This window comes from Pinus tabuliformis, chromosome 6 (assembly GCF_031772625.1).
Source record: "Pinus tabuliformis cultivar Carrire ecotype Pingquan chromosome 6, CPIR1, whole genome shotgun sequence".
NCBI classification, from domain to species: Eukaryota; Viridiplantae; Streptophyta; class Pinopsida; order Pinales; family Pinaceae; genus Pinus; species Pinus tabuliformis.
Genome location: NC_142292.1, coordinates 792162826 through 792188603, shown reverse-complemented (window position 1 = coordinate 792188603; position 25778 = coordinate 792162826). Strand labels below are relative to the sequence as shown.

The following is a 25778-nucleotide window of genomic DNA, read 5'->3' as shown; positions in this document are numbered from 1 at the left end:
CCAGAGTTAGATCACTAACTTAGGAACAATGGTGACTATGATGTAATGAATAGGAACAATGTTGAAGTAATTAGGTGGATTACAACTTTGAAACAAATTTTTCAAGAGCCTTCAGTAATCTTGTAGATTATTATTTTTTTAGTGTAGATTATCGCTCATATTATCTCACTTTATATTTTTGAGTTTGTTTTTTTATTTTTTTTAATATATATATTTTTTAATTCACTTAATTACTGTTTAGGTTCCTTTGATAATTTGTTAAATATTTTAATGGTGTATATAGCTTTGAGTATGATAATTATAATATTTAATGGTGTATATAGTTTCCATTTTAATTATAAAATGGAATAGAAGCTTTAATTTGAATTGGTTGATCTATAATGCAGGAAAATATTAGATTATTACGGAGAGGAGGGTTTGATCAATGGCCTCAGAAGTTCTAATCAATCAATAATGACTTATGACTTTGAGACTTGTTCTTTGATCCATGAGACTTACAATATGACTCCATATGTATATATCTTTGAAATTCATTATTGTGGTTGTACTTTTGTACTTGAAATTTAAAGTTTGTTGAGGCGATTTTGTTAAAATTAAAAACTTGAATGTGTAATAGTTTTAATTTTAATGACATTGTATTAATCTGGGAATTATTATATTAAAATGATAGTAATGTTAGTTTTGATTATAATATAAATGTTGAAATTTATTTTTACAAATAAACATATTTGATAATATATTAAAAATTCTTGAAATTATATAATAAGTATACTTTTAATTAATAAAATAAAATAAGTTTGTTTTAATTATGATTATATATGAAATTATCTTTGTAATGTTTAATATGGGATGAAATGTCATGAAATTTGATTTTTGAAATGCAAATATTTTGATATGTTTATTTTTAATTAGTAAAATAAAATTAATGAAAAAACATTAAAAGTAAATTGTAAATATTAAATAATTAATATGATGATTATATATTAAAAATGTATTATTAAATTTTTTTGTTTGAGGAACATTTTATGAGAAAATCTAAGGAATGTTTCCTTTGATTTGTTAATTGTAAATTAGAAGAAGTTTCATGTTTATTTGAATAAACAACTTCTAATTGTATGAATTATCTACTTAAAAAGGAGAATAAAAACTGGAAAATAAATTAAAATATTGAATTGAATTGAATTTTGTTTATCATGTCAATAATTTGGATCACAGGAATTCTTTTCAAATTTAATGATTTGTGACGTTGAACTACAAATATGGAGTGGGTGCAACAAATAATAATAGACAAAACTTTGAAAATTTGATTTAGGCATGGTTGAGCATTAAGTTCAACTAAAATATTATAAAGTTTGATATTAAGTTGGAAATTAACCATATAGAAATATTACCAGTAAATTGTTTGAAAAAACAATAAGATAGAATAAAGAGAATTAACCTTTAAAATTGATGGTTATAAAAAGAGAATTTTTTAAAAATATGTCACTTGAAATTAATGTATGTTGAATAATATACATTAATGATAGCAATATATGTTGAATTTTAATTTTGTTCATAAATGAAACAATATATTTAAGTAGACAAGATCACATGTATATTTAATTTTAAATATAGAGAATTTTATTTTATTTTATTAGTTTTTCTTATAAAGATTTATTCATAAAGTTGAAATTTTGCTCATGATGCACAAAATATTTTTTTTTTAAAATCTAATAGATTAAAAAAATGATTTTAACAATACATCTATTGAATTTTATTCATAAATGAAACAAGATATTTAAGTTGATTTTAAATATAGAGAATTTTATTTTATTTTTCATATTTTATTTTATTAGTTTTTCTTATAAAGATTTTGTTCATAAAGTTGAAATTTTACTCATGTTACACAAAATAAAATTTTTAAAAAATCTAAAAATTAAAAATTTAAATAACTCGTAAAAAAATTGAAACTGAAGAAATTGGTCTCGGCTCATGTTAGATCCATATTTAAGATGAATTTATGTTGGTTTTTTAGACTTGTTCACTAAAGTAGTTCTTTAATATTTATTTATTTATCAAGGTTGTTACATTATTGTTTATTAAAATTGTTTTTAATATATTTATTTATCTAGGTTTATGGTGTATCTTTCATTGAAGTTGTTTTTTAATATTTATTTATTTATGTTTGGTTGATTGTTGTTGTTGTTCATGAAAATTATTTTTCATTATTTATTTATCTAGGTTTATGGTTCTATATATTATTCATTAAAGTTGTTCTTTGATATTTATTTATCTAAGTTTATGTTTAAGACATTATTGCTCATTAAAATTATTTATTAATATTTATATATTGTTGTTCAAATTGTTCTTTAATATTTTTTATTTTTTATTTTATCTATGTTTGGTACATGGTTGTTCATTAAAATTATTTTTTAATATTTATTTATCTAGGTTTATGGTTCTATATATTATTCATTAAAGTTGTTCTTTAATATTTATTTGTCCAAGTTTATGTTTAAAACATTATTGTTCATTAAAATTGTTTATTAATATTTATTGAAGTAGGTTTATTGCACATATTGTTCATTAAAGTTGTATTTTCATTTGTATTAAAAATAAAAAAGCTTCTCTTTGCTTCGAGATATTAAACATCTCTACTAACAGGGTCAACCACGGGAAGGTGGAAGCTAATTTGCCCCAAAAACTATGCATTGTTGATATGGGGTTGTTAACATATCAACATGCCAAAATAATTTTATTATATTGATTTATGAGATGAATGTGATTTTTTTAATATATTGTTAAGATGGTTGAAAATAATAATCTTATTAATTTGTTGGTTAGAGAAAGTGTGATTTTTTTTAATATGTTGATTTCAAAATGAAATATATTAACCATATTAATTTTTTTTATAACATTTATAAAAAACTTAAAGGTATTATTTCGATTATTTTATAAATTTTATTATATTATTATTCATATGAGGTTTTTATGTTTGTGATATTTATTAAAAAAGTTAAAATAATATAACATCAAAATAAAAATAAGAAAAATAAAATAAAAAAAATATATAAAAGATTAAAAAAAAGAAGTTAGAAAATAATACTTATAAAATTAGATATATAAATATATTTTTAATTAATATATAATAAATAAATAAATACTTCAACAATATAACCTAAAAAACAATCTCATTCAAAAAACATACATTCATAAAAATACATATAAATATAAATAAACAAATACTACTATAAGCAATCTTAAAACTTCATATAATTAATCAATAATAATTTAATATAAATACACACTACTTATATTATTATATAGTAACAATAATAACTACAATAATAAAATACAAAAAATAAACATGCACTAATAAAATATAAAACTAATAAATATACATATCTAAATTTAATCTATAACAAATAAAGAAACATTATTGGAGTCACATAGATACACAATTTCAAAACACACATACATCTATGTCAAAACCACCAACATGCATATACAAATAATTTCAAATACTCAAAGCAACATACAATTTGAAATAAGAAAAGTTCAAATTAACAAACGTAATACAATTTCAACTCACAGTACAAGCATTATGAAAACCACCTACAAATTTTCAAAGCACACCTACAAACATGAGGTAAAAATCATTTCAAAGAATTACAGCTACTCAACACAACATACAATTTCAAATTAACAAACATAATACACTTTCAACTTAAAATACAAACGTTATGAAGAATTCAACTAAATAAATGAACACATCATACAATTTCAAATTAGAATACAAATTCAATCTATCAAACAAACAAACATTTCTAAACAATCATACATACAATTTTAAATAAGAAACATTCAAATTAACAAACATAATACAATTTCAACTTAGAATACAAATATTATGAAAACCACTTATACGCACATGCATATGCAAATTCAGTTAAATACAACATACAATTTCAGATCAACATACAAATCCAATTTATCAAACAAACACACATTGCCAAAACAACTTGCATACAAATTTTCAAAGTACACCTATAAATATAAAGCAGAGATCATTTCAAAAAAATTGAACTACTCAACACAACATACAATTTCGGATCAACATACAAATTCAATTATCAAACAAACAAATGTTGCAAAAACTACTTACATACAAATTTTCAAATAACACATATAAATATATAACAAACATCATTTCAAAGAATTTCAACTTAGAATACAAACATTATGAAAACCACCTATACACAAGATGCATATGCAAATTCAATTAAATAAACAAACACATCATACAATTTTAGATAAACATACAAATTCAATTTACCAAAACAATTTATATGCAAATTTTCAAAATACACCTACAAACATGAAGTAAAAATCATTTCAAAGAATTGTAGCTACTCAACACAACATACAATAAACACAAACATTATGAAGACCACCTATACACACATACATATGCAAGTTCAATTAAATAAATAAACACAACATACAATTTCAGATCGACATACAAATCTAATTTATCAAACAAACACACATTGCCAAAACAACTTACATACAAATTTTCAAAGCACACCTACAAATATAAAGCAAACATCATTTCAAATAATTTGAACTACTCAACACAACATACAAATCCAATTTATGAAACAAACACACATTTCTAAAACAACATACATACAAATTTTCAAAACACCTACAAATATAAAGCAAACATCATTTCAAATAATTTGAACTACTCAACACAACATACAAATCCAATTTATGAAACAAACACACATTTCTAAAACAACTTACATACAAATTTTCAAAGCACACATACAAATATAAAGCAAACATCATTTCAAATAATTTCAACTACTCAACACAACCTACAATTTCAAATAAGAAAAAATCAAATTAACAAACATAATACAATTTTAACTTGGAATACAAACATTATGAAAACCACCTATATACACACATATATATGCAAATTCAATTAGCTAAATAAACACATCATTTTAACTTGAAATACAAACATTATGAAAACCACCTATATACACAAATACATACACAAATTCAATTAGCTAAATAAAGACATCCTACAATTTCCGATCAACATACAAATTCATTTTATCAAACAAACAAACATTGCAAAAACAACTTACCTACAAATTTTCAAAGCACACACAAATATAAAGCAAACATCATTTCAAATAGTTTCAACTACTCAACACAACCTACAATTTCAAATAAGAAAAACTCAAATTAACAAACATAAATACAATTTCATCTTAGAATACAAACATTATGAAAACCACCTATATAAATATACATATGCACATTCAATTAGCTAAATAAAGACATCATACAATTTCAGGTCAACCTACAAATTTAACCTACCAATCAACCTAATATATAATATATAATTATTTAATTTAATTTAATTAATATACAATATAATTATAAAAAAAAGGAAAATAGAAAAGAAATAAAGTTAAGACAAAAAAAAATTAAAAATAGAATTTAAATTGCAAAAGAGAAAAAGAAAAAACTAAAATAATATAAATAGTTTGCTTATGAAATTATTCAGTGTTTTTATTTTATTTGCGAAATTATTGTGTGTATATAAAATTTCTCTAACACCTTTTTTAATGCACTGAAATATAAAATTTAATAATTCAAATATAATTAATGATGATATGAAACAGTAAATATGTATACCTGAAATGTATTTTGGTATGTGTAAATTTAATAAAAAATAAAAATGAAAACGAAAACACGGAAACAATAAATACTACACAACTCTAAGGAGAATGGGGCCCCATCCTCCCTAAAGCATTTGGAAGAGGTTTTACCTCTCCCACAAAAAAATATATACTTTTATTAATACTTATATGTACATAACCCTGACATTATTACAAAGAAAATCTCTGAAAAAGAGAATGACAATGACTGTATAGCTAAGTTCATATTTTTTTGAATAAACATATAATTATGAACCATTCCTGGATGTCAATCTCGAAGTAGACCTGCAAAACCAAAAAGTTTTCAATTTGTAAGAATAATTTTTATTTTCTACATATAATGAAAATATGCATTTATGTGCAGTAAATTTTAAAATTAATTTTTAACAATATTTTACAAAACAAAGATTATTGGTTAAATTGAATGGAGAGCCAGAAGAATTTAATGTGAATTAAGAGTACGGGAGCAATATTGAAATTCATTTTAAAAAAAAGAGTTCAAGGATAGTCAAAATCTGGGATCCTAAAAGGGTTTCTTTGCGGGGAGGATGATGCTCTGGTCGAATTAAAAAAATTGGAGACATGCCAGTAAATTAAATTAATCCCTATGCATGGAGCAAACATAGAAAGAAGCAGAGGAAGAAGGATTTTCCATATGCAGATTGAGTTCCAGATTTGAAAGCAATGTGACCCAAAGTTACTGTTTAAAAAATATATATTATATATATAATCACAGTTAAAACATAATTAAAAAAAATAAAAAAATAATGAAGCAAGAGCCAAGAGTTTTTAAAGTGAAGAATTAAGAGCTGCGGAGCACTAAGTAGGATTTGGTGATTTTCTTTGTTTTAATCAAATTGAAGCTCATTAAAAAAAGAGAGTTCAAAGAGTCAAGATCTGGAAGCCCAAAGGGTTAGGATTTACTTATTTTCTTTCCAGGGAGGATTGTTCTGGTGATTTTCAACTTAACCAATATTCCCTAACCAACGATATACAAATATGTGTAGTTTTTAATTGTGAAACTTATCCTATCAAACACTGATTTCAATTTGAATTATGATAAAATAAATAAGATTATAAAAGTGACTGCACAGTGGCGTTAAGAAATGCCGGAAAATTAAATTAATCTCTGAAAATTTAATTTAATTCCAACAGGGTTAAGCCAACGCATACCTGGAGCTGGAGTTGAGCCTCGTTATGGCTTTTTTCTAGGGAAGAGCTCCACGAATAGAACTCTGCTTTTTCTGGGGAAGACCTCTATGGACAGAACTCTGTTTTTTTCCTGGGGAAGAACTTCATGGACAGAACTCTGTTTTTTTTTTTTTTCTTTTATTTTCTTTTCTGGGAAAGAACTCCAGGGACAAAACTCTGTAACAGAAGATCAAAGAATTTTGTTTAATAAAAGAATTATAGCACAACATTAAGTCTCAATATAGTATAAGAGATTGATTTTCATAGAAAAAACACAACAATTATAATACCTGAGGCCCTGAACCAAAAATATCTGATGAGCAATTTGAATACAGGAAAGTGTGAACGATTGTAATATTGTTTATGAGTAGTTCTCACCTGTAAATAACAAATACGAATCAGATTTCTTAAGCAATTGCTTTTTTGAGGTTAATAATCAATGAGAAAAACATGTGGGGGCGCCAGTCAGGGTTTGAACATTCTAATTTTCCATGGGTGCCCCAGATTACAAATTAAAATCACGCAAAATTTACACAGAGGAGAGCCACGTTATTGAGCGACTTATCTCAATTTGTACATTTCCTAAAAAGAGAGAGTTGGAGAATAGGTTAATAAAAAATAAACAATATAGTTATACCAAATCTTCGAAGCTAAACAATGAACAAATTATAGAAAATGAAATATTTTTACCTGAAACCAAAAACCCTTGGGGAGAGGCTCTCCCTGAAATGAAATGAGATGATCCAAATGGAGGCCTGCCTGAGGCCTCTTCCTCCTCTGTCACATAGACCCACATGACTCAGACTCAAACTCCAGACCACACACAGACATGACATGACTCAGACTCAGACTCAGACTCAGACTCAGACTCAGACTCAGACTCCCAATCCCCACAGACAGACAGAGCGAGCAGGCGATGGACAGAGGAGGAAGAGAATGCTAAATTTGGGAGGGTAGATGTATATATACCCACTTCCTTTCAACGCATAGAAATTCTGCCACACTGTATTTTCCTACAGCCTCCAGATTCGAGCAATACAGACACTGACATGCCTTTCCCTGCTCGGACAGTCCCCATTCCTGTCTTAGCAGAGTAGCTGAACTCGCTAAAGAAAAGTTTGCTACCAAAAGAAGAAGCAATCGATTTAAAAGCTTCCATTCATTCATCCATCAAAATCTGTTGGGAGCCGCAGAATGCTTTGTCACCTCTGCAATAATCAGCAAACACAGAATGAGACTAACTCTTGAAGCATGGGTTGTCAGAAATGTCCAACCCAAATTTTACATATGACCACACAAAAAATCCGAGGGGCTATTGAAACCACACATTAACTAAGTGAGTTCTCTCACTCTCAAGATTCTAGATTAATTGAACAGGCTTTTTGGATGTGCAATGAAAACGAATCATTTACCTGAAGCTATAATCAATTTTCCATTTGATTCTACAAACTTTAAATCAATCTCTAACAGAAAACCCATGATATGATAATTATAACAGACCTGTACATGTAGATGTCCTTCCCATGGCCTAACTGCCGTTTGCAGAGATAGAAAGCGCTGAGAAAATTGGTAACAGGAAACACTGCAACATTTGAATTTCTCCCGGGTGGCGATGCAACTTCCTGCATTTGGCTTTGATGTTGTTTTTGAATAGGGTATTGCACAGTTTCACGTTCCATACCGGAATGGGTATAGATGTGTTTTGCGCTCAATTTTGGACCGTGGGATGTAACACAAGTATAGCTCTCTGAATGTTCCATTCCACTCTGATAGCTCGGCATTGCAACTACAAAAGGAGAACCAATCAGTATTATTTCATTTTGCTTCCTAATTAAGAGAACCCAATTGGGGATCTAACCTGTTTTCCTCATGCCAATGAGTGATCCAACTCTGTAATCTTGTTGAATTTTCAGTCAGTGCTACAAACTCTTTCTCCACTGCTAATACAGCAGGAGCCCATCTCTGAGAATTCCTAATCAATGGCACACAGGAACCCTTCCTAGAAGGGGAGGTCAATGAGTTGCTGATCCTAAGAATCTTGCTGAATCTTGAAATGCCCAAATGTAGTCACTGTGCTGTAAGCGGCACCCAGAGTCCCAAGTATACATCCGCAAATACCTAAAATCATTCATGCTACATAGGAGGAAGAAAATGCTAAATTTGGGAGGCTAGATTTATATATACCCACTTCCCTTCAACGGATAGAAATTCTGTTACACATGAGCGCCGACAAACCATTGAAGCATTCGAAGTCGAATGCTTTTTTAACCATTAATCAAAGGCTAGATAATTCGCCACCGTTCACCAGATGCAAAGGGTTTACGTCGGCACTATGGAAAACACATTGGATCCTGCTTTCTTGAATCCCAACGGTTCACCACCTCAAATGGTTACGTCAGATCTATGGGAAAAGCATTGGAGCCTGCCTTTTTTGTGTTTTCTTGAATTTGGTGTAGAATTATCTTTTTGTTTTTTTGGGTTACTTTTTTTTATATCTAGCTTTTTCAGATTTTAAATCCTGGTGCTAGGTTGGTACTAGGTAGTGTAGATTCATCAAATAAGTAATACTAGGGTCACTTCTTTAAATTGATCATGCATGTAATACTAGTCATGCATCCTTTAGTTGCCCCCCACACAATTACAAAAATTTTACTCATTTTGTTACCACTTGGAATCTTTCTTGACATTGCTTCAATTATAGATGGGGGTTTCAACACTTAAAAATTGTGATTTTTATCCAAGCATACCTTTGGCCTCTAAAATATCAATATAGGTAATTCAACTCTAGGTTGTGCAAATTTCAGGTTTAGAGTTTGTTGAACCAATTTTTGTTGATTTCCCTCAAGTTCTCTTTGATGACACTTTTAGACACATAGCTTAATTATTAGCACACTGGTGGTTTTGATAATTTATGGAGATTGATGCACACCCACATTTTTCTCTTAACAAGAAAAAACTAGGTTTACATCCAAGAAATTACATGTTACAAAAGTAAACATCTTATCGATTTAGCCAAAGCATTAAGAACGTACCATTCAAGGTTGGTATTGAACCAAGATAATATCATTACATGATCTCTACAACAATCAGTGCTCTCATGTAACTACTCGTTTTTAGAGATAAATTTATTTCTATAACATATAATATCTTCTCAAAAGGACATGCATAATCAGCTAAGGTATGATAGCCTTGTACTAACTCTATCAATACACAACATTCTACTGGTTGTCAACATCACGCTAAAAAAACTTCTACTTGTTAAATTGACTTAACTTTCATGTACGATAAGCATTCATCACACTATCAACACATAACATTGTAATCACTATGATGAATTGAAAATTTTATGCCACATTAAAATTCATTGCATTAAGTAATTTATTTTGTTCTAGGGCCAATACAACTCCTAAATTGCTATGATGAGCTTTGAATATGGAAAATGAGGTTTTGGAATAATGACTTGGAACATTGACCCAAGGATGTCTCTTTAAAACATTATGTTGTTTTCAGATCATAGGCTAGAAAGGTGAGGTCATATAGGTGATCCATTAATATTATATGGTATGCCTTTTTAAGAAGGACAAGCACAACAATCCTCTTTCCTTTGATATTATTAATTGTGCACCACATGTTGACATCATGCTACAATAATTGCAATGATTGTGTTGGATAAATCCAATTAAATTTCACCCTAGACGAGCGTCCCAGATTGGACTAAAATGGCCTACTTCGAAAAGATAGAAAAACATGGAAATCCTCTTTCTTTTCATATTTTCAACTACACACCACACTTTTCCATTATGTTACACTTACTACAATTATTATGTTGTTTAATAACGAATCCAATTAAATTCCACCCTATAGATGATCAAATAAACTAGACAAAGATGGTAAAATAAATTAATCCAAGCTCACAAATAACAACTTTACGGGTTAATAGTCCTAGGTGTTCATGGTCACATTTACATCATTAAAGTTCCCCTAGGTAGTCCCCCAAACAGGTTCCCCAACTATCCCAATACACATAGCTTACTTTGGATAATTTCTTGATTAAACCTGGTAACACAAAATCCACCATTTATTTCAAAGTTCTGTATAATATGAACATAAAAGAAATGAATGTGGAAGCCCTCTTTGGTACATGGCCATGAAGGTTATCTCTTGGAACATGAAGTGATGACAAAATTTGTAAGAAAAACAAAGTTAGAAGGATTATAAATTCATTAGGTTCGACCCCTTAGGTTTAGCTCAATTGGTTATTTTTATTATTGTTAGGACAATGTTTATCCAACAGACTCTGCAAGTCCCTAGTTCAATTTCCACTAGTTTAGATGTACTAAGTATACACTTCCTACTTTACACTAGGTGTCATCCTTAAAATGTGGAAAATTTCCCAAGAGTTTTGTGGATTTATTTCAAGGAAAAAATGAAATTCGATAGCTTCTATTGATATTCCTTGCTTTCAAGAATTAAAGAAGCGAACTATGAATTACAAGTCTTTTGGATATTTGGCCAAATGCAAATCTTGGATTCAATGCATATTTAAAATGGTTTAGAATGTTAACGTATATATTATAACACAAAAAATAAATGTTTGTGTTGTGTAATATGGTCACTTTATAAGTGGCATGTGACTAATTTAGCATTAAAATCAAGTTCAATTACTAGGATTTAGATATGGACCTACCAAATATATTGTAAAAAATAGTATCCATATACATACTAACAAAATACATGCATATATAGACAGTCAAGAAAAAAACTAATAACTAGACACATTGAAAATTTAGATTTCAATCTTGAAACCATTCATAACTTTGAACATATACCCCTAAAAAAGTTTCCAATTGGTATGGAAATCAATACATGATATGTAAACACTAACATTCTGTAAACACAAATATGGTGTGTGTGTGTGTGTGAATTAGGTTTATCATGGGTGGTTGCGATTAACGTTTGTTATACTCTCCACCAAGGTTCAATTCTGACAATTGACATGATGATCTCTATTTTAATGGCTTCAAGCCCTTTTGTTTAGTATTAGAGGACCAAAGCATGTACATTCCTCACATGGAATATAAATATATTTATCATGGAAACAAATTATTACACATATCATAAACTCAAAAAATAAAATAACTATTGAAACTTAAATTAGCGTGTTTTAGACTGGGGAATGGGTTAACTTATAGGAAAAAGTTAAAGTTTTAGCATCATGATACTTTAGCTTTTATGATTCTTGATTTTTTATTTCTTTTATTGAAAACCATTTCTTGGAGCATCCATGGGTGATATATTTTTGGCGGGCTAGAAACACATCCCAAATGGATCCCTGATGTTTCTAAGGAAGATACATATCCATTTCAAATCCATGGAAATGTGGATCCTAGATCTAACCCAAGTGGATTTGGTAATATAGAAATAAAGGTTGTTGGGTGGTTAAACCACCAAAAGCACTTAGGGGTGTTATAAATATTGCAATCACACATGATGTAAAGATGAGAGAGTGGTAAATGTATGTGTTGTAGACTATTTCAAGCTCTTGCAAATGTATTTGTTACAAAATTTGGAAATTATTGTTCTCTTCAATATGATTATGTGAATTATAATATATCTTCACCTTACAAAATTATTCATGGAATTTCAACAAAAAGAGTTATGGAGCCTAAAAGATCAATTACAATAGTGGATAAGAATTGGAAGACCAAAAGAGATTGAGATCCAAGTTGGAGCCAATATTGAGAGACAGTGGGAATGGGAGTGTCATTTCTCGAAAAACCTTATCATTTGAGTGTCCCAAGAATCTCTCTCTCTCTCTCTCTCTCTCTCTCTCTCTCTCTCTCTCTCTATATATATATATATATATATATATATTGAGCACCAACCATTAGCAATTATAAACAAAGATACAAATTTTTAAGCCATATAATAGGAAGTAAACTTGTGGAATTAAATATCTTATCCACCAATTGTGTACAAGACCAAATAGTTATGTCTAAAAAATAGGCCATCTCACCCTCAATAGGTTCCTAAGGCAAGGAAATAACTACCTCGTCTAGTCTTTGTAATCTTAAGTAGTTGTAACCTAGAGTGAGTACTATGAAAGTGATTGAACCTTATATACCTAGTGACAAATTTGATGTGTTTCTTCCCTATCTTATATAAGTCTTTTATAAATCCACAATATTTATTCTTGAATATATCATGCATAAAAAAGTTAAATGTGTCGAGGAAGTGCCCAGGGAGCATCTAGGAAGTGCTTAGGGAGTTTCCAAGAAGCAACTAAAACGCACACTCCTTGGTATGAGAGTGTTCTAGGGAGAATCACACTCACCACCATGTAATGGAGCATGATCCTAGGAGCACTCCTTGGATGCTTCCACTTGGAGCGTGGTTCCAAGGTGGGAATGACCCTTGGGAGGGCACTCCTAATAATAAGAAAAATTATAGATGGTGATAGTTTAACAAGTCCTAGTAAATATTAAGTTCAATTTCATGGCATTTCTACAAATTTTGGGTCTCCCTTTACATTATAAATTCCTACGTAGGTTATTGATGTTAAATCCCTTGCTTCTAAAAGACATGGTTCAAAGACAACAAATTTATTTAGAAAAGGAAAACAAATGGACATAATGTTCTACTCTTAAAATAACACTTAGTATTGTGGTTGCATATAAGACATGGAAACTGATTATCTTTAAGGATTCTACTAAAAAAATGAGAGGTAGCAAATGTTTTTGTTTTGTTCATCATGTATAGGATGATGAACTATCAAAGCAATGACAAAATGTAATTTTATAGTGCTCAATGATTTTATGATTTTGTAGATAATGTTATCTTCCTTCTTATGAAGGAGGATTGGTTGTCATATATTGATAAGGACTAGAGATTAGGTCATAGTTTCACCTACATATTGTACTCAATTTGTCACGAATAAGTCTGTTTGGGAAAAGAACATGTTAGAGGCAATGGATGGTAGTACTTCACATTTATTAGTGGAGAACATTCACTAAAAAGTCTCTTTCGGTAATGAAACTAAATACAATCTAGAGGATAGATAAAGGGTTAAGAGATTGATTTTAGAATGTTTACTTCTTTGTCAAGTGTAAACAAAGGCTTATATTTCAGGTATGGTCATTATGATAACTTTATTTTGTATTAGGAAAATAATTGTAAGAGCATCTAAGATTGATGGGTATCAATTCAATACATCTAAACCTTCTAAAAGAATTATTAGGGTACCATTTATATTTTTACTTTCTTACGTTGATAATGTGTACACATATTTGTATCTCCTTCCTTTAAACTTACATATAATATTTAATAATATCTACCTTAGATATCATTTTTGGGATTCAACTGTCTCAAGTAAGTCATTCATCTACCTTATTGTGTAGGGTAAATTACTATTTAGCCCCCATTCAATTTTATATTTGTTTAAGCTAGTGAAAGACAAAGCAACAATGAAATGTAATTTTAGAGTGCTCAATACTTTATGATTTTATAGATAGTGGTATTTTATTTCTTACAAAGGATGATTTGTTGATAGATATTGATAAGGCTTGGATATTAAGTCATACTCAATTCATCATAGATAAGTTTTTCTGGGCAAGGAACATGCTAGAGGCAATGGTTGCTAGTAATCCCATTTTCATATACTTACAGGTGGAAAACACTAGCCAACCAAGGTCTTTCATAAAATGAGAATACATAGATTTTACGAGACAAAGGAGAAAGATGTTGGTTTCAACATATTTGGTTCTTTGAGTGATGCAAACAAAATCCTTTCTTGTAGGTATGGTAGTTATGAGAACTTTATTTCATATTAAGAAAAGTAATTGTAAAAGCATCAAATATGGATGGATAACAACTGAATACTTCTAAACCTTTTGAAAATAATTTTTATTGTACTATTTATCTTCAACACAAATTATTTAATGAGATCTACCTTATTGTGCAAGAAAAAAGAGCATTTACTAACCAACCCCTCCCAACCATTGCCTCCTCATAGTACAAAGCATGAGCATAATTCAATTATATCTTTGGTTAAGGTAGTGAAAGACAAAGTAATTATTATTCTATGCTCAACTATCCCTTGACTTATACCTCAATATTTGGGAAAATAAATATATGAAACATTTCTTCTTCCATTGTCCACTTTATTACTATGTATGTTTAATTAAGTCTCTTAGAGCCTTCTTAAAAGTGAAGATAAATCATCATTACTGTTGAGAAATGATAGTCAGACATAGGTGATATTAGAATTTGGGTAGTGGAGGTTACTAGTCATGTGTGAGAAGGGTTTGCAAATGGAGGTTAATCGGTGTTGAACTTGGGGTTTCATACGTGTCTCCTCACAATCAAGATAGGGAACAAAATTTTTATGGCAAGATGGTTGTGTCCTTTTTGCCTAACATTGTTGAATACCCTAGTCATGCGGGTATCTTTTATTATTATTATGAATTTAGAATGAATAGGCTCTTGATTCCCAATTGTTTGGGAGTTTGAGAGGTGGTATGAGTGAACCAAAAGGAGGTTTTCCATAGTCACATTTCTCCTATGATATTGTTTTGGGTGGTTTTAAGTCTCAGATAAGTGGCTCTTCCTCAATTTCTATGTTTTCCCCCCTCTACTAGTAGTTAGTGGTGATTCTAAGTTAGTGGGGTTTGCTGATTTTTCAAGTGCAATAGATACAAACACTAATGTATGAAAACTAATAATTACTTATAATGATGTAGATATTCTTTTAGAACTTCCAGTTTTAGTGTTTGAATATTTATGTGGTGAGAATATTGAGTGTCGGGAGTTTTACCACTTCTTGTGATTTCTTACGAATGCCAATGGGAGGAGCCACCACCTGTTGTATAAGTATCATCTCAGCATATATTAGTGCCATTGTGTCATCCACTGGCCCCAATTCCTCCTGCATGGTTGACTTCCATTATGCGGCGTTGAAACTTTGTGAAGATAACCATTAGTTCTTTGTCACAAGATGTTTCTCCTGTTGCTTCACTGTAACAATTTATTTCTTCAATCTAGTATTCTCAATCAATAGATATTAAAAGTTGTCTTGCATTGTTGTGGCAAAAGAAACATTTTCCCCCATGATTTCCCTAGGATTCCTTCTAGTCTTGGTAGTTTTCACCTTTTCTATAAAAACAAAGATTGGATTTTGAGGATCCTTCACCAAAGTATCTATGCCCTTGCTAAGTGATCCTCTTCTTAAGATGATCAAAGTGACACTACATACATCCATGACTATATCTGTCAATGGAGGTGTGATCCACATCTCTCCAAATGGAAGATGACCCCCTATGGGAGGAGGTTCCTCTGGAGAACCTGGTTCATCATCCATGGATTGGATGGTATCCTCTTCCTCCAACTATTCCTCTTCTATCTCTTGAGTCAATTATTCTTCCTCTAGTCTATGTGTTACGTATTCCTCCTGGGCTTGTCTTTATTGTTCCTCTTCTATTCTTCTCCTTTCCTCTTCTTCTTCTTATCCCTTCTCAAGCAACTCATCTTGCTTCCTCTTCTCTTCTTCTTCTGCTTCTCTCCTCTCCCATTTTGCCTGGATAGCTCCTATGTTCAAAGGATCATCTTTCCACTTCCTTCATAATCCTCTTCTTAGGAGCCACTTTCCTCACTTGAGGGTTTATCTATTCTTCCTCCTATACCTTCATTTCTTAAGCTAGTGGATCTTGGGGTGAATTGGTCTATGTTTCTAAATGTGTCTTTCTAACTGCATTATATCAGTTTTCACTTTCTCATCTTCTATTGTAGACATCGATGAATACCCCGTATTGAAATTGATCCTTTCATAATGTCTCCTGCACACTCTCCTAGGATCGTATCCATGAAAGTATATAGTGGTGAAGTGCAAGTGATCCATCTCTTGAATTTATACCTCTTCCACCTTGTGGATCTTCAACTCATATGATCTGATCCTCAAAGGGAAGGTCGGCCAAGGGGCTTTATACCCCCTGTGAAGAACTCCTGACAATCCCTTGTCCAACTGATTTTCTACTTCTTGCATGACCACCTAATTGGTCACATATCACGACATGAGATGAGGGGTTATCTAACAACCAAAACATCTGGTGTATGTACCTTCAGGCGCTGCAAACCAATCTGTGATATCCCATAGTGAATCCTTCACTTGATCGGTCATGCAAGGAGGATCAATCTCGAATATCATGTGAAAAAATATTGCAAAGAAGTGTTCGGCCAATTTTTCATATGCGCCTCTGAAACTTGATTCTATAAACACTCTGCAGTGGAAGGAAACTGGGAACTTATCCTGAGGGGTCCAGTTCCAGCATGTTCCTAGGAACGCATATTATGCACATATTCCATCTAAAAGATGCATACATGTCAAATTTCGGTGACTGGTTCGCCCTCAAAGATGTTTTCGCCTGCCCCACATGATGTTGCAACTCAAATGACAATATATCTACCCAGTTGAAAGATTTACCCCAGGTGACCACCATATTGAGCATATATATCCATTTTTCCTCAAACACTTCAGCGTTCTTCTGCCCATGAAATTGACAACACATGGAAAGCGGATATTGATAAACATCTATGAGAATCCTGGTTGGATACATTGTGAATGGTTGGTGGTGAAACTTAGAAGGCTCTCGACACCAAGATTTGATAATGTCATTTGTGTCAAGGTCATCCCATTTGATGTAGAAGTCATCATTTTCATATTCTATGGGCCTAAGCATCTTTTAATAAGTTTTCATGTGTTCTCCATAATAAGTGGTGATTTGAACATCACTCTCACTACGAAGCACAAGATAAGAGTCATCCATATGTGTAATGATCCACTCAATCACTTTTTCACAATGGATTATCGGGAATCCGCATGTGATCCTATGCATCATATATTGCTTGATATCGATATACACTTCCATGTCCTCCAAGTTCTTAGGAAAAAATTTCTGCATGACTGTGTCATTTATACCACTCCACGTGACCTTTGTAGACTTATAAATGAAGGAATGTGTGTCTACATATATGGGAATGGTTGGCTTGGTCAACTCAACATGTTCCTCATTACTTGCTTCTGATACTTCTTTGGAGGCCACTTTACGGGGAGGCATGGCTCCAACATATGATGAAAGGGTGACAATAATTGTATCTCAATTACATGTTTGTGGTAACACACTCATGATGATAATATTAGCTTTAAGAAACTAGCTATGCAACAATATCTTAGCAAATGATATTCAAAGAGCCATTAAACATATTGAGAATGTAAATCTATCAACGAAAACACAAAATCACTTGCATGCATAATAAAATAGGAATGGAAACAAGGAGGGTGCACTTTCAAATCATGACGGAAGGTCAAGGGTCATTTAGGGATTTGCAATGTGCTCATGCACTCAAACAAGGGAAGGGAAACCAAAAAGGGTGGACTAACGCAGGATGGGTCTTTGGGCCTTCAGGCCTTCGAGGTGTGCTCATGCACTCAAGGAGACAGAGAGGGTGCACTAACGCACTCCAAAGGGATGAAGGAACATGTCTTGAGGGCTTTAGGGTGCACTCATGTGCTCAAAGGAAAGGAGGGGACACTGGCGCATGCCGAAGGGATGAAGGGAGATTATTCACGCCTTTGTGGTGTGCTCATGTGCTCAAGGGAGGGCACAATTCTTCGTGACGATGGAGTGTGCTAAAGAGGTAAACTTTACTGTTTTGGGTGTAGTTTTCAAGGCTGATCAGGCTTCGATGTCCATAAGGTCTTTGAAGAGTTTCTTTATCCACAGTTGTGCGCCCAACCCAAATGAGAATGATTATAAAAATGAATGATTAATTGGGTTAATTAAAAAAATTTACATGAAAAATTGTTTCATGTATGATCATCACTTATTGACAAGTGAAATGATTAGTTAAGGGAAGTTAATTGGGATCCTATTTTCCAGGAGTGTGCCCACATGCAACAAAGGGGCACATGCATGCATCCAGGAAGAGCATATGTCTTCAGCATGAAGGAGTGCACTCAAGGAGGGTGCACTTGCTCAACATGAAGGAGTACACTCAAGGAGGGCACACTTCTTCAACCCGAAGGACTATGCTCAACACAAGCACATGTATTCATTAACTTGGAGTGTTATTTTTCCTTAAAGAGCACTTTCTTAAAAAAACATGATGATACAAGAGGGCTTGAAACAATGGTTCATGTAGGCTCCAAAATTGACTTAGGAAAAAAATCTGGAGGGTCATTGTCGCAGTGACAATAAAGGGATAAAATATTAATTATGAAGACCAACCATAGCTAAAAAATTCAATGCTTCCTCTTAGCTAGGGAGGTATTCATAATGACTATCAAATGTTCTTGTGTTGACAAATTTCTCTAAGAAAAGGTTACAACAATTCATCATCAGCATCAACATCATTCAATTAATATGATTTTGGTCAACAACTTTGACACGTGGTAAAACAAAAAAATCAACAAGTTACCATAGTTATGATCAATAACTTCGACCTATGGTGCATCCTCACCATAATAAATATTGGTTGGTACTCATAATACATGGTCCAATATTAGCATCAACTAGTCACCATAATTTTGGTCTGCGTGACACATGGTATACAAACTAGTATTTTTTCACCATCATTTCAGTTAATATCTTTGACACATGGTGAATCTCCAAAGGCTTCACTCTTCATGATTAATTCTAGGCCCAATGTAAATGTGTTCACTCAACCTGTGTAGAGAGGTTGAGCCTAATGTTGAAAGGAACCCTCTCAACTGAGTGATCCTGGGCCTCTAAGACCATTCTTCTTAATTTTGGTAAACATACTTGACACACCAAGAATGAATTTATTCTATTGGACCATTCTCCCTAATTCCAATCATAATTGACATAGGGAGAATGTTTGTCCTTGATGCTATCTCATCAACACTCCCTCTCCCTGAGGGAGGTATTCTCAATAAGTCTAAGCTTGTCCTTGAAGTATACAAACTTCACTCTATACAGAGGCTTTGTAACAATATCACCTGTCTACTCATCAATAGAGACGTACTGGAGCTCCACTTCTCCCTTCTACACCATTTCACGAATGAAGTGGTACTTGATATCGATGTGCTTCACCCTGTCATGGAAAACGAGACTATTTGTAAGCTTCACATAACTTTGCTTATCACAATATATCACGGTTGATTCCAGAACTTGATCAAATAGTCCTACAAGTAACTTTCGAAGCCAAACTACTTCATGACTCCTAAACTATCTACAATGTACTTGACCTTGTCAATGTTGAAAGCAATAGATTTATGCTTCTTGCTCATCCAAGATATCATAGCAGAGCCCAAACTAAAGCAATTTCTTGATGTACTCTTTTTGTCTTATGCACTCCCTACCTAATCTCAATTTTTATATCCTTGTAGTTGTATATCATCATTTGATACATATCTCAAACCATAATCAACTATACCCCATAAATATCTCAATACATTGTTTGTGGCAATCCAAAGATCATGTCTTGGTTCCACATGGAATTGGTTCAGAGTGTTCACTGAAAAGCAAATGTCCAGCCCCGTATTAACCAAATACATCAAGGAGAAAATCAACTTTCAACACATGGATGGATCTACCAAATCTGACTCAAAGTCTCTCAAATTCCTCAAATTAGTCACCATTGGAGTTGCCATCAATTTATAGTCTACCATTCCAAACTTATGAAGGATATTTATAATACAATTTCCTTGACCAAGGAAGATTCACGAGGATTTTGCTAAACTTCTAGTCCCAAATAGTAGTGCATCAAGCAAAGATCCTTCATATCAAGTTCATAGGCCAATTCCCTCTTACACTGAATAATGATATGCTCCACACCTATCATAAATAGGTCATCGACATACAATAATAAAATCATAAGTTCATTCTTCTCAACTTTGATATATAGATTTGGATCAACATAGCTTTTGGAGAAACTAAGTCTTCTCAGGTAGCCATCAATTCGAGAATACCAAGCTCTGCGTGCATGTTTGAGTCCATAAAATCTTTCTTCAATTTAGAAATGTGAGACTCTTTCCTATGAACCTCAAAACATTGAGGTTGTTCTATGTACACTTATTCCTCAATAACACCATTAAGGAAAGTAGTCTTTACATCCATTTGTTGTAAATGACAACCCATAGAAGAAGCAATATAAATAATAGATCTATTAGTAGTGTAGCTAGCAACTGGAGTAAAAATATCATAATAATCCTCTCCCTTTTTCTGGGATAATCCTCTAGCCACAAATCTCTCCTTGTACTTTTCAATATTGCCAACATTGCACACTTAATATCATATATCCATTCAAATATCACCACCGACTTTCCTTCAAGTTTAAGCACAATTTCCCATAAATCCTTTTTCATACTAAATTGTTATTCTTCCATCATTGCATCCTTCCAAACTTGTTGGCTAGCTACCACATAATAGTTGGAGGGTTCAAAATTAATGAGAAATGTCATCAATGTTACATATCCAAAATACCTCTTCGGTCTCTTGCTTTGCCTAAAGGTGCCACATCGAGCTACATTTCCTTTTTCTTCCTTCAAAGTAGATCTAAGTCATGCATGCCTCTTCTTGATTTTTGGAACAACAACTAGATCTATTGGTTCACTAGGCCCTTATGGCTCTTCTTGATGATCTATGGGATGTTCTGAAGGATTGGATGGACCTGAGCCTTCTTCTTAGGAAGCTTCACGTTCTTCATCATCATTAGAGTCCATGGAAAATTCTTTAGACTTTTGATAGGCAACATCCTCATTAAAGGTAACATCCTTGCCGACTTCAACCTGTCATTGTCTAGGAACATAAATTCTATATCTCTTTGATGACTCATTGTATCCAACCAATATTCTTTCTTTCTTAAAGGTTCTAGTTTCTTCCTTTTATCTTCGGGTACATGTATGTAAAATGGACAACCAATGATTCTCGAATTTCCAACCTTTGGTTTCTGTCTGGTGAATTCTTCTTCAAGAGTCTTTTCTTCCAAGATATGACGAGGACTTCTATTTTTGAATATAGATTGTTGTCATGGATGTTTCACTCCGTAAGAACATGGGAAAGTCCTTATCATGCATCATTTTGTTGATAGGTTCTTTAATGGGCCTATTCTTCCTTTCAAAAACTCCATTTTGTTGTGGATTGTAAGGGACTATCAATTCCCTCTTAATGCCAGTTTTTTTACAAAAGGCGACGAGTTCCTTGTATGTGTATTCTCATCCATTATCTGGTCTCAAAATCTTGATTTGCTTTCATGTCAAGTTCTCTACTTTAACCTTGAATTCGTGAAATTTTCTTAGGAATTCATCCTTGGTCTTCATGAAGTAAATCCATGTTTTTCGAGAGAAGTCATCAATAAAATTTACATAGTATAAGGGTCCTCCAAGAGATTTGACTGGCATTGGACCTCATACAACATAATGAACTAGATCCAAGAATTATTTTGACCTATTTTCACTACTTGGAAAAGACTTCTTGGCATTCTTACCAAACACACAACCTTTACATACTCCTTCATTCTCCATTTGTAATTCTGGAACACCTGAAACCATTTCATTTAAATATGGAAAATCTCTATAGTGAAGGTGAGCATATATCCTATGCTATAGTTCATAGGGATTGATACAATTATGCATTAATTCTCAAGTTGGTTGTTTCAAGAGTCTATATAACCTTCCTTGAAAGAATCCAATTATTCTAACATAATCTATCCTTGAGCCCTTATCCAATAAAAGGACTTTTCCATCAAGAAATGCTACTTTAGGTCCTTTATCTTCCAAACATTAAATAAAAACCAAATTATTTTTGAAGTTTGGTACATATAGTATGTTGTTAAGATGCATGTTTTCACCTAATTCCATCTCAATGGATGTTGTCTCAATGTGTTTGATTTCATAACTGGTTTTATATCCAAGATCTACATTTTGAGATAATCTATTTTCCATTAGACTGGTGAGATTGTCACAATATCCTTTCATGTGCCTTGAATCACCACTATCTACCAACCACAAGTCATCGTTATCTGCAATAGAACCTGTAAGAGCAGTAAAATAGAAGAAATATTTGACACCTGGATTTTCATTCTTGGGTTTCTTTGGATGTTCATCAATGTATATTATGGTAACATGATGTTTTCCCCTTCTCTTTCTATCATTCGATCTTTTAGGAAAATGGCTTCTATAATGACAAAATTTGTGAAAATGATAGCATTGAACCTTCAGAATGTTATTATTCCCTTTAGGATTAGTTCTTCTACCTTCATGTATTATATCTTCATTTCTTCTTTGGAATCTAAACTTCTTTCTCCCTCCAACCTTCTTGGAACATGTTGTAAATGCTTAAAGTAACCTTCTTCAAATCCATAGTTCTCATAAACTTTAAATCTATTTCTTACCATAGATACTACCTGCAAATGAATCCCATGAGTCAGGAAAACCAATTGTAGTCATAAGTTCTTTATCATAAATAATTTCATCAATCGCTTGTAGTTGATCCCTTAATTGAGAGATCCTCATGAAATATGAGTTCATAATATCATCTCTGGACATTGTAACATCACGAACCTCATTTTTCTCATTGATTTACTAATGTTTTTGGTGGTGTATAATCCAACCAGGGCATCATACATCTTCTTTGCAATATCAAGATATGGTACATATAGAATCAAATGATCTCTGATAGAAGCTACAAAAATACTTATGGTTGATATGTCATCCTTTTCATACTTTTATTTCCCTTCATAATCTGAAGTTTTAGTTACCTTTCCCTTCACAATATCCAAGACATAATTCATTGCAAGGATGAGGTCAATCCTTTTCTTCTAATCTTTGAAATTTGAATCTCCTTCCAACTTGTTTTCTGACTTCATGGAGGAACCCATGGATATAGATAAACAATCATATTGTAGATGTGTATCTCTTCAAGAGTGATATTAAAAGCCATTTCCTTTACCAAATATTCTTCAAGAGTGGTCGAGATGTTCCTTCCTTCACCAAATCTAAGACATGTTGATTTTTCATGTGTGAAAGGTACAAACACTAATTTTTGAAAACTGATAATTACTTCTAATAATGTAGAGATTATTTTAGCACTTCCAATTTATCATTAAGAAACTATACTTCAGAAATTCAACCATAAATGTGCAAGGATAATAGAGATCACAATGCACAAAGACAACACAATATTTACCCTAGGAAAACCCAATTGGGGGAAAACCCAATAACCTTTTTGTTAGAGAAATTATTCATTTCAACAAGAGATAGACCTAATTTTTCTAGTCAATATGATGGTCAAACTAACCCAAAATATAATGGTTAAACATGGTCAAAATGCCCTCTTTTAAAGCCCAACAAACTCATCCATGTCTAATATGCCTAGGCTGAATATTGGCATCCCAAAAACTACCCAGAAAATCAAGCTTTCTTCCCCGAATATGCTACCCAAAATTCCGTCCCTGCTACCCAAAATTGGTACCAGAAGTTTGACCTGCTACTAGAAATATTCCTAGAAACTCACATGTGTGAATTCAAAGAGAGATATAGAATATGCTTAAACTATATTTGTATTTCTTCATCATCCTTTTTCTTCTTCTCCTTCACTTGGATGCCCAGAAGATAATGTTTTGTGTGAGTGATTGAATTATATATTGTGGAGGAGGTTGAATTCCTTATATATAATGTTCTACCTGCCTTGAATGGGCGTCTCTTCACTGGGGCCGACTTGATTTGAAGGAGGGTTGACTTGACAAGTTTTGAGCCAAAAATTCAAAATAAACAATTCAATTTTTCTCTTTGGAACCAGCATGAAGGTCATGTCTTATATTAATCATTTCAAGGGCTAACAATAAAATGACATGAAGAACATGTCTTATATTTTTTGTTATGTATTTCAAGGTCTAAAATATTAATTATGAAGATCGACAGTAGCTACAAAATTAAACTAGATCTTTATGTGAAACTCCTTGGGTTCCCCCCTCCTGTAGGGGGTTTACCCCTTTGGTGCATGAATCAAAACTTGAGAATTTTTAGGCAAACGGTTTTGTTTATTTCTTTGGATTTTTCTCTGGTTGGGCGTCTCCTTCCCTCCTTTGTATTTTGAGTATATTTTCCTTCAATGGTGCTAATTTCTTAGGCGGAGCATATTTTATAGGGTTTTCTATTGGCCTCTAGCAGTCTTTTGAAGCACTTCCAAGCGTATCGTATTTGTGGCATTGCTCAAAAGGTGCATGAAGTGGGTGAAAATCAAGTGAAGGAGGTTGGAAGAGAGGAGGGCTCACGCTTTCCAATAAAAGGGTCATCTCATTCTAATTAGAAGTTGAAGAAGTATACATTTCTCAAAAGTGCTAAAAACTACGTTCCATATCAACTTACTTTGGGGGTTGATGTAGAAATGGATGAAGTATGGACATTGGAGAATAGGGCTCTAATTGGTTGAGCCAGGGGAAGGAAATTTTACATAGGAACTTTAAAAGAATGGCTTAGCACTGAGATAACTTTTGTGGTGTGGCCTCCACCTAATATTTTTTTTCTTGTCCAAAGGATGGATGCAAATAAACTTTAGATCCCATGAGGAGGTAGAATGTATAGCTAGTTTGTTATGGTCCATCAATTCAACTCCCATTACTTTTAAGTTATGGAACCCTCTTTTCAATGTGACTTGGGAGCGTCTGGAAGTGGTTCCCATTTCGGTTAGGCTGCCTATATTGCAATCTAATATGTGGAATGATACAAGTTTCATGCACCTTGGGAATAGTTTGGGGGTTTTTACTAAGTCAGGCTACTCTTTCGAGGAAAAAAAGGATATGTCTATTGCACATATTTTGGTGCACTTGGACATGTGGAAAAGAATTTATGAGACT

The 25778-nt window shown here is 32.2% G+C and overlaps 2 protein-coding genes across 8 annotated transcripts in view; one reads left to right on the top strand and one right to left on the bottom strand.

Moving 5' to 3' along the window:
- The window catches only part of LOC149261165 (uncharacterized), a 186598-nt gene that overhangs the window by 65433 nt on the left and 95387 nt on the right, over nucleotides 1-25778 (top strand). For 6 of the 7 annotated variants that reach the window (XM_089421804.1, XM_089421798.1, XM_089421797.1 and 3 more), the window contains one exon: nucleotides 387-650. The exons of the other annotated variant lie outside the window; for it this stretch is intronic. Coding sequence is in view for 1 of the 6 variants with exons in the window: in XM_089421802.1 (XP_089277928.1) it covers nucleotides 387-397 (11 nt within the window). In the remaining 5 variants the exon portion in view is untranslated. Of the gene's footprint in view, nucleotides 1-386; nucleotides 651-25778 lie in introns of those variants that run through there. 7 annotated transcript variants of the gene reach the window in all.
- Nucleotides 6948-8922, bottom strand: LOC149261167 (FCS-Like Zinc finger 10-like). The gene is made up of 4 exons (XM_089381234.1): nucleotides 8412-8922; nucleotides 7602-8119; nucleotides 7202-7289; nucleotides 6948-7088 (listed from the first exon to the last, which is right to left on the bottom strand). Exons 1-2 carry the CDS (start codon nucleotides 8690-8692, stop codon nucleotides 8071-8073), a joined length of 330 nt encoding a protein of 109 aa, XP_089237360.1. The 5' UTR covers nucleotides 8693-8922; the 3' UTR covers nucleotides 6948-7088; nucleotides 7202-7289; nucleotides 7602-8070.